This window comes from Haliotis rubra, unplaced genomic scaffold, assembly GCF_003918875.1.
Source record: "Haliotis rubra isolate DU_JTF1 unplaced genomic scaffold, ASM391887v1 Scf975, whole genome shotgun sequence".
In the NCBI taxonomy this organism is placed as follows: Eukaryota; Metazoa; Mollusca; class Gastropoda; order Lepetellida; family Haliotidae; genus Haliotis; species Haliotis rubra.
In genome coordinates, this window is record NW_025767718.1 from 171,719 (window position 1) to 182,635 (window position 10,917).

Consider the following 10,917-nt stretch of genomic DNA (forward strand, 5'->3'; position numbering starts at 1 on the left):
AATGTCCGTTTGGGTTTAGATCTGGTGATCGTGAGGGGGTAACACGTTGATGTTGGGGGTCAGCAAAAGGGCCAGTATAAGTCTTGCCGTGTGAGGTCGGGTTTGCGTTGTTGCAAAATCGGAAGGTCGTGCGACCGACGAATTTCATCAGTGTGAATTTTCTTGGAAGCCCATATCATTACACATGAGCCACAAAACCTGTCCAAATACTGCAAGCAGTTTGAGGCACAACGTTCCCTATGATGTTTGTAAACACTACGTCTGTGTGGAGATGAAACAGATGACTCGTCGCCATAATCTTTGTCCTTGACACCATTGAAGTTTCAGCCGACGATGCTGATCAGTGGAATGATAATACCGGTATCCCATGCTTCTGGGAAGGCTGCATTTTCGAGCATAATGTTAAATATTACTAGTAGGTGAGGAGTAAGCACATCTTCCACGTTCTTGAAAAAAACTCTGATATAATATTGTCTATCCAAGCATATTTGTCATTCTTCAGATGTCGTATACTTTCTCTTATTTCAAACTCTCAAATAAATATGAAGACGCCATTTTGTCAGAACGGTAGGTGTATGGGCCGACACACCAAGGAAAGTACGGAAATAACTATTACCTACACGTACCAACACTACTGTTGACATTTGGGAGACTACAGTCAATGTAAAAGCATCGTCTGAAGAGAATATGTTGATCTATGTCTGTTGCTATAGAAGTTGGCAAATTGCTTGTACAGGTACGTTAGTTTGATGGAAGCGACGTGTAGATGACACACATAGAGACAGATTAAACGCCTCTAGTACATTTTTCACAGCAACATTCTCGCGGTGAAACAACTGATTGAATTTTCCTCTTTGGTTCCACGACAGACTTACTCGTTTGAGGAGATCATTTTCTAACGATCTCTCAAAACAAAAATCCAGAGATCATTGGCATGGTTTGCCCACACTTTAATCGTGGTCATTCATGTTATGGGAGCCATCCACCAATGCTAATAATTTGTGATCATCATACTATTATTATCATCAACGATAGTATTGAGAGTGTGAAGAAACATATGTTCGTACCTCGTTACTTTAGTCAACATAATCATTCAATCTTTTAGGTAATTTATTGGACAATTCCCGCGTATATCAACCTGCCATGACATGATGCAAATCGGTGTCTGAGTCGTTGTCACTGTATGTTATACATGTATATTCATTTAAATACGTTTCTATTCCCATTCCCAGTAAGGCTCTCTTACATTTGATAGAGTTTACATTTGTTTTCAGCTACAAGTAACAGAACATGTGTCATCATCGGAGCTGCGGTGGCTGGAATCGTCATTGTGACAATCATCATCATGGTGGTATTCTTTCTGATGAAGATAAAGTCCAAGCGGGCGGAACGACAAGAAACAAACACTGTTACTTATGCTCCTGATTCCATTTATGACGTAGCTGGAAAAAAGAACGTCACATCTAGAGATGTTAATAAACCATCTGATTGTTATGACAGCATCGTGAACGCCAGATACACACATTCTTCTGGAGAGTCATCTTTGTATGACATCGCGTCCCGTTAAATGTGGGTTTTGCTTGTCACTCCAGCTAAATGACGGTGGTTAGTATATAATCGATATTGGACCAGATAAACCAGTGGTCGATGTCATGAGCATGAATTTACGCAATGGGGAAACAACAACATACATCATCTGTAAGAGTGAAATCGATCGCTTGATCTTGTTAGCTGCCTCTTCCGACAAGGATGGGGATGATTACACAATGCCATTTACAAAGTGGTCAAATGTAACATATGTTTTATTGGGGATTACATTTTCTCAGTAAAGTACAGATTCTAGTACTTTGTCTGGGTTGAGTCCCATCCGGGATTCGAACCCACGCCCTCAGAGTCAGGCACCTAACCGCCATCATTGAATCATTGGATATCACTGCTCAGTGATAACACTGTGTAGTTACACACGTGTCCAATACACGTGACCCTACTGTGTTTCAGGACCATGGAATACTAGTGGCCTAGTTCGTTTACCCGCCCATCACCGTATTCTGGCTTGTGTACAACCGAAAACAGTGTAAAACCTCACTCACTAACTATAAACCAACACATTCTCGCATTAGCCTTTTTTTAAATATAGATGTTTATCAAACATCACTTTGCAACATTTTACAGTGTGTGTACATACTGTCAATTATATATGTACATTTTCAAATTTGTCCTACGTTTTGTTTCATTTTGACAATCAATGTAAAAGACTATCCAAATGGTCAAGCGTCAACACATGTGCCTATTCCTATGCTCACGCCTCTCCTGTTCACTTCATAGTGTAAAACGTGTTAAAAATCCCGAATGCTCGTCCGAAAATCTTATGAAGACCATTCACTCCTACTTCTTCTCTATTGCGAATGATGAATGAGATGCCAAGTTTTGCCATGTAATGGAGTCCAACCGTCACAGGCGACAGTGTTTATCTTACACGACCATCATTCAACATTCAACATTTTAATGTGAGCGATTCTGAAATCGAAAGAGACTCTTTCCTCGTTAGACGTCACCAGGTATTATTATTTACACGTGGACCATATAGTAATCTATATTACAAGAGAAGGGAGATAACAATGGTCCACGATTCTCCTCAGGACAAGCTGAACAACACTTGTATCCCAATGAGCTGATCGAGCTGTTTATAAATATATCGAAGTTCCTGTTTGTTCCTGTCTACAGAACACACGTCCACACACTGCTCATTGGAGAGAGAGCACACATTATTACAATTTTACTTGTTCTCACACGTCACACGAGTCACCTCTCTTTTAGCATCTATATAAAATTGAAAACCGTTTATTGAATCTGTATCAGTCTATTATAGAGATGGTATATTGCACTTATCACATATCCCATTGCTATGTTAAATTTCGAAATGGCTGATATGGTAATCTGTAAACTATATAAGGACATATCATATATGTGAAACGCAATGACTGTTCCGTGTGTTACGTTATCAATAACGCGGAGGCTGGAAGCAGTTCGTGGAACGTCGAGACATGCCATGGCCTCAGGATCACCTCTGTACGAATGAATACGTCTCCGAGTAAGCGCTAGGACAGTGTCTTCAGAGTAACTCACGTACATGTTTTAGCCTTGACGATTTTGTGAGCATAAAACCACGCAGCTGCTCCCGCCATGATAATCACTTTGTGAGGCAGACCCATTGTACAGTTTCGAAACATTCAGTTGATGTCATGATCCCGCGCGGCAGGCATGGAGGACAACTTCCTTCTCTGGTCAATGTAAATGGATGCATGTGTCACTAAATGTGATGACCATAGATAGTGTTACCTCTGTATGTTCATTGTAATAGCTACAGTACTGTAATCGATATACCACAGAATCAAGTGGTACACCTTTTGTCTATCAGGGCCCAGTCAAGCTAATGTCATATCTTGATCTTCACATCTTCTGAAACGAAAACTGAATTACCATATAGCTGTTCATAAACAGGGAAAGGCCTCCATAAGGTGTGAAATACACAGTGACGTGCAGTTGGTAATAATCTGAAACAGGTTATGTCACACTGACATTACTTCAGTCTTTGCAATGTTTAACACAGATGTGGACAAAGTGGCTACATGGTGAAACCAGGGTTGGTTTAATTGTAGAATTCTCTTTTGAAAGAATCTTGACAAAACTTTATGTTGTTAAAATGTGGATGGAATACGAAGAAGTGTTCTTGTCATTCCTGCTTGGAAGTATACCTCGTCACTATAAAAAGGTATGCGATTATAACAACTGTTGCTTAAAGATTACATATACTCTAGGGGGGTACAGATACATAATGCACTAACTGGCATCGCTATAAATGAAATCCCGTCATTAAAACTACTCACTTCAGTCTTTAATTAACTTAAATCGACCTTTTTGACAACAGTGCACAATTATCACCCGGGAACGAAATTTCAACCAATCAGAGCGGGGCGTCTCTGTGATGTCATATGAGGAATAGATATGAGGGCCGATGCAGAATTCATCTACATTTCAGTTGGTACATTATCTTGTTTACAGGTTTGTATAAACCTGAAATCGTGACAACTGTTGTGGAAAATGAAGGCTATATGTTCTCACAATCTACTGGCATTTAATTTTGTCTCCTGCTTTGCCTAGTTTCACAGACGATTCTGTCAAAATCGCTTGGTGTCGTTAGGCCTTATGTGTATAATGACTGATCCAAATTGATCCTATTTCTGTGTTTTTTTACCTCGATATTTAATCATGTCATGTAAAATCTGTTTGTATTCTCAAAACAGTGTCGGCCCATAAGTTTTCACATACAATACAGCAATTAATACTCCCTGGTTGTAACCCGTGTTAGGTGGTATAAACCCACACATGTTATTTGTCATAATTCACTTGATGGTCAGTTAATGAATTTATAACAGGTATAATTAGTGGTAACACACTTAGATTACCCGACAAAGGTTCCCATTTGGCATTTCTTGTGTCTGGAGTAAATATTCAACATTATAAACATCGATCAAAGGATAAACCGATAACACGCTGATTGATTAATTACTTTTATCTTACAGAGCGGATTTGTCAAAAGGTAGTGTTTATGTATGTAGATTTACTAATCTATACTGAATACACTCTGTCGTATCGGTGTCTGCGTAAAAACAACATCCTTCTTTCAAAGCATTAACCGGCAATACATTGATTGATTGCCCATTATTGGCTAACTAAATTACTGTTTTTATAGAAAGGCGGACATTATGCAATTAGTTGCCAGGTGTGCTATCTTTGGTGACCAATGGGACTATACACCAATGTGAAATACCTGAAAAGATTTATCACTTTTTTCGTATATTAAAGTGTTAAAAGACAGACACATCACTTGGAACAGCTGCAGATGAATGGCATATCTGTTGTAAGGATGCTACTTGAGCAATTTATCGTCCATTTTGAATTTATAATGAGACACCTGGACACCTGGTGTGTCTATTTTTAGATGATGAGTCTTTGTCTCAGGTCTATAGTTAGATCTATGGTGTGAACATCTGGTGTGTCTATTTTTAGATGATGAGTCTTTGTCTCAGGTCTATTTTTTAGACTCGGGTGGGTATATAAACCCCACCAAACAGCCTAATGTCATACTCAGTCTCTGAAGTCATTAGTGGATATACATTCAAGTGATTTCACACATTGTGGATATACCAGAGTGCATTTCTCATTGGATTATACTGTGTGCACTGGATTACTAAACAACCTTGGATTATACTGTCTACTGGATATATATTTTCATCAGCCTCTCAACTATACATCTCTGGAGTGACTACACATTTGTGGAAACAACATCAGAATAGGGAATTGAAGCAACTTACCTCATGTGATCCATAGGAAATCCTCAGCACACATACGTCCATGAGCACATATGTCCATGAACAGCACAATTTCACTTAGAATAGTTCCATGAACAGATCGATTCACACACATATCCATTGTATCCACACATATTTCCATGAATACACATATGCAGTCCAGCAGGTATGTCCAATATTGAGAATATATTCAACATCCTTGTTCCAAGCATGTCTGGATGTTTAGAGGGGTTGGGACAAGTAACCCATTCATGTGAAGAAACAGATTGATTCATACTGTACTCCAACAATGAATGACTCATTTGCCCACCCTTGGGCACCTTTATTTACACAAACACATATATGAACAAAAGTTAACAATATATACACAAAGATAACAAATTAAACATAATACAAAACTAACACTAACTAACACTACAAAAACCTAATATTCTCTAATAATTATCTCTAAAATGTCCAATAAGGACTCTTCATGTTGAAGAGCGCATATTCGATTTTCCACCTCCCCCTCTTCTCCACTCTATATGTGCCTGGATGACTTCTGTTAGACTGAAAAAAAATAAGGAACAAAATAAGATAAAAATCCTGTATATGATAATAATACATTTACTTCAGATAGTAATAACTTCAATGTATCTAATATACACTTACGAGGAGGAGGTGGGGGAGGATGCCCCCTCAGTGGTGGTGTCACTGATGTTGGTGGCATCACTGGCAACAGATAGGGTAGAAGGCATTTCCACCCCTGTGATGACACAGTCATCATCACTGAAAAATGAGAACAATATACCTAAATTAACACAAAATGGTTGAAGGTCATAATCACACACACACACACACACACACAAACTTTTGTGTGATTTATGTTAATTCTTTTACATCATGTATTACATACATTAGTATTAAATCATTTTCAAATTAATATTACTTACTCCACAGAGGTGCTCATGCCCTCAACAGCTTCCAACAGAAGGCTGTCATCAATATCACTGAAAGAGCAATAAAATTGACATTAGTGAAAAAATGAGCCTACTGTTTATCAGAAATTGTGTTTTACAACATTACCATTGATTAACTGAATACTTGTAAAAAAAATAACTATTTTATAGCATACTTACTCTGTATCCCAATCTGTGATGTCCGAATAGTTGGGGGAGACTGGGGAAAATTCCTCAATCATGTCTTGGCTGAAATCCATAATGAAAAATGCTTTTAGGACTGTCATTTTACACTAGTCTTAGTGTCATAAGGATTCATGTGAAATGATAGTCAGAAAACATTTTGTGATGATGAAATTACTTTCACAATAATTATCAAAATGTAACATAGAAATACTTACAGTTCCAAAAATTCTTCTGCCATTTTTTTTTCTTGTTAGGTACAACAGTGAATGAGCCAGGGGGTGAAGTGTGTAGGAATGGGGACCCGGGGTTTTAAATAGGGAATATTCACACAAAGAACGTCCAGTACCAAACCCTGGAACTTTTCATCAATGACCTGCATTTTCTTTTCAAGTTTACCAAAATGACCAACATGTTTTGAGGTTAGCAGCTGGTGCTGGAAAATTACACTAGTTTCACAAAGAGAAGACTCCTAAGGTTAGAATACCGACATTGGACAAATGTACCACCCTATGTTAGCGTCCTTCATTTCTTTCAGTGCTAACAATAGGCCAGGTGTGTCTGTAGTCACCTGGAAAACATTTGGTTGTGCTCTCAACGTTTGTAATCATAAAACGAAGAAACAACATCTAGATACAAAAAAAAAATTACAATTATATGTAGTGACAATATTTACTTTATTTCTTGTTGTTTCAGTTACAATAAAATAGTTGTTGAGTCATTGAAAACAATTAATAACACACAAAAATAATAATACTGATAACCATGCCTGAATCATAATTAAGAACCAACAAGGCAGATACAAATAATAATCATTATGTGATTACATAGTATGTGATGAATTATGGTAAAACATCTCCGATCTCGAGTCACTTTGTATAAATATAGTTCATAATCTCGTATTCGAGCCATGATCTACATCAAACACATCTTGTACTATGTGTGGATATAATAAACATGTCAATGTTAAATATAGATGACGATGGGGTTAAAATCATAATCATCAGTTCATACATACCAGTATGATACCGCAAACATGTCAATGTAAACATACATACGTGATCTGTCCCATCATCGGCATGAAAATCATGAACGGTAAACTCACAAATTATTGTCCTCCGTATGATTCCATCAAAATATTGAACATGTCCTTCATGATATAGAAAAGTCCATTGCACAAATTCCACACATTTCGTGTCATCCATGGACATGAATTTCCCTCCATTTCTAAGATCAGACAAAGAAACGCCACGCACGCGGGTTCAGTAGACTAGAGTTACGGCCCTTACCTGTCTCAGTCTCAAAACCGCTTCTGCCAAACCGGTTTCAGTGAAACTTGGTCAAAACGGTTCGCAAACGGTTCTGACTCAAAATGACTACATGTCCAAACCGGTTACATGTCCAAAACGGCTTTGTAGACCGGCTTTACAACACTAGTGTAATAGCTTATGTATTTATAAACCGTTTATATATAAATATATTCATTACAGATCATTAAAATTGTTGTTCAATACAATGAACTGTAACAGTTATTATCTTCAATACCATGAACTGAAACAGTTGTTATTCAATCAACAGGAATGACATTTAAACTGAAACTTGTATGTCTGATAATAATATGAGGAGGTTAGGAATTCGTGGATTCGGTGAAATAGGGTTGAAATTGGTATTATAAAACAAAGAATTGCACAACAGTTGTCTTATGTCAATCCTACAGCAATACATTCAGTGAGTCAAGTACACTCTCAGCAGCTCTATGGAGGTGGTCTGTACATAATGTACATAATCGAGCCTGGACCAGACAATCCAGTGATCAACAGCATGAGCGTCATTCTACACCATGTGCCATGTGTCAACCAGCGAGCCTGACCCCCCGATCCCGTTAGTCGCCTCTTATGACAAGCATGGGTTACTGAAGGGTAACCCAGGGTACAATACATTAAGAAACAAGAGAGATATACAGATTTCATTGTTTATTAGCTCTGTTTCAAATGAGTAGACATTAGGATAGGAGCTCTCCCAAATGCCTACTTTACATCTGTTGTCTTATTACCCCTTCCTCATCATCCACCTGTCCTTCACTCTCTTCATCAGATGTTATGTCATCATCTTCGGTCATGCCTTCGACCCAAGACTTATATTGGTACAATTTTGAAATCACTTCATGATACATATTATTTGTGTCTTTTACTCGTTTCAGTATTCCTTGTGTCTTTGGACCATCCTGCATATGGTACAGATAAGTAATAAATCGGGCATACGTCTCTTTAAACGTGCTCCAGATCAATTTGTTCAGTTTGGCTTGAATCATGTCTTCGTTTAAACCTCTTTTATGTACAGCTGTCGTTTCTCATCCAAAAGTCTTTATTCAGCTCACGCGTACGTGAATACATTTGTCTTATACCTTGCTCTTCGAGATCAACCATCTTATTTTTCCTGTTGTGTGTGACATCGCTTAATGATTCAACATCATCGTCCCTCATTTTCCATTTCAGGACATTGTTTATCGTAAATGTCTTTGTAAGTTATGGTTAGTGCTAAACACTTGACCACAATAGTCACAATCCACCAGAGGACGTGGTCTCTTCACAGGTGAGAAGTTGTTGTCTTCCTCCCACTGCCTTTTCACTTGGGGTATCCCAGGAGGACCCACTGAAGACTTTTCGGGACACCAGTTTCTTCTGTGTTTTTGCAAATCTTGCACATCTTGAAACACGAGTCCACAGGCATCACAAGTTGGCATGGTTGAGAGGTTTTCTTCACACGTTCGCTCACGCTGAACATCTAACTCGGACTGATTTGTCCTGGCTTGAGGTGTCCTTTTAAACTGAATGCATTGGGACAAAGTCGCCTATGGGGAGGTGTTTGGGGTTTTAGATCAACCAACAAGTAGCCATAAGGCTTCTGGGTAGCCCTTTGAAACAGCTCCATGAAATGGTCTGCGTTACCTGGATACATTTGCCTCGCCAAAGTCATGATGGGTTGTTGATCGATAGGGTTGTTGAACAGAAGCAGATAATGACAGTTTCTTCGTTGTGTGGGATCCTTACTGAAATACAAATTCTGGTTCAAGGCGATCACTGAGAGATTACGATGATGACTTCCTTCCGTAAAACAGATCTGTAATGCGTGGATCTTTGCTGGCAGTAGACATTAAGTCATCGAGGATAACCACGTTCACCACATGGGGGTCTAGAAATGCATCCTTTTCGAGATCAGAAGGAATGCCTTGATGAAATTCCACATAGGGATAAACATGGGTTTGAATGGCATTATACAAGGGCTGCCATCGTTTGTAGAGCCATATAATACGTTCAGGATAAGGTTTAATGTTCATCCTTTCTAGAATCTGTTTCACTAAGTAGGTTTTCCCACAGGAGGTTGGCCCTGAGACAATCATGGTGAAGGGGTGAATCAGTCTACATTCTTCCAAAGCAGCCACATGTGGTTGCACTGGTTGCTGCTGCTGCTGCTGCTGCTGCTGCTGCTGTGGTGGTGGTGGTGGTGACGGCTGCTGCTGCTGCTGCTGCTGCTGTGGTGGTGGTGGTGGTGACGGCTGCTGCTGCTGCTGCTGCTGCTGCTGCTTGATATCTTTTGGATGTTTTGTTCGAATATGACGGGACAAGTCATGAGCCCAAACATATTGTTTGGAGCATACGGGACAGGGATGCATAATGATGTTCACACGTCAACAGTCCTACTACAAATGATACATTTAACCTTTTGTCTCTATTTAAAAATATGTTTTCATTCGCTTTGTGTTTTCCCTATTGACGGCACTTTCCCTTTCTCTCTTCAACTTGGCTTTAGCTTGTTCAACCACTTGTTGAGTAGGGGTAACGAAATTAATCTTAGGTTGCTCTGTGGTTTCTGGTTTTTGTTTGTCTTTCTTCCACTCTGGATCATACAGTTCCAAATATCGCTCGACAGACATCATGGCAGATTTTTCTCCTCCACGTGTTATAGAATGATAAGGGTCTCCTTTCCCTTCAGCCCTGAGCATGTAATACCGTGTCCATTTTTCGGCATCCGTACGAAGAGTTTGTATCGTGGATTATTCATGATGAAAACGGGAGCGGTCTGGGGTGATGCGTCACTGTCACTGGTCCACGGCTAAATGAAGTTAGATAGTCCTTGTGGCCTGTTATATAGATATATTCATTGACCTTGGTATAGCTTTCAACATCGCTGCCAGGATGGTTCGGATACACTACTATGACAAACTAAACCGGGTGTACCAGGTGTACTAAGCCGATGCTCTGTTATACTATACATAGACAACCAAGGCAGACATACTCTTAACATTGATTTATTTCCAATAGTCACACATTTTACATCACACTCTTGGTTGCAAATCCACATGACTACCCCAACGGGTTACCTCTTTCCGAGGTACTCCCACCAGGGCCAAATACGGACAATCT

General features: G+C 39.2%; 1 protein-coding gene across 4 annotated transcripts; it reads right to left on the minus strand.

Annotated features, from left to right (window-relative positions):
• Window positions 1–5,725: 5,725 nt before the first annotated feature.
• LOC124265371 lies at window positions 5,726–7,753 on the minus strand. 4 transcript variants are annotated; one of them, XM_046700146.1, is made up of 5 exons: window positions 7,599–7,753; window positions 6,491–6,559; window positions 6,305–6,361; window positions 6,024–6,140; window positions 5,726–5,921 (listed from the first exon to the last, which is right to left on the minus strand). In XM_046700146.1, exons 2-5 carry the CDS (start codon window positions 6,550–6,552, stop codon window positions 5,843–5,845), a joined length of 315 nt encoding a protein of 104 aa, XP_046556102.1. In that variant the 5' UTR covers window positions 6,553–6,559; window positions 7,599–7,753; the 3' UTR covers window positions 5,726–5,842. The 4 variants fall into 4 exon arrangements, with proteins under 4 accessions (XP_046556102.1, XP_046556103.1, XP_046556101.1 ...); XM_046700147.1 differs by having other exon boundaries at window positions 7,548–7,753; XM_046700145.1 differs by lacking the exon at window positions 7,599–7,753 and adding an exon at window positions 6,712–6,891.
• Between the last annotated feature and the right edge of the window lie 3,164 nt (window positions 7,754–10,917).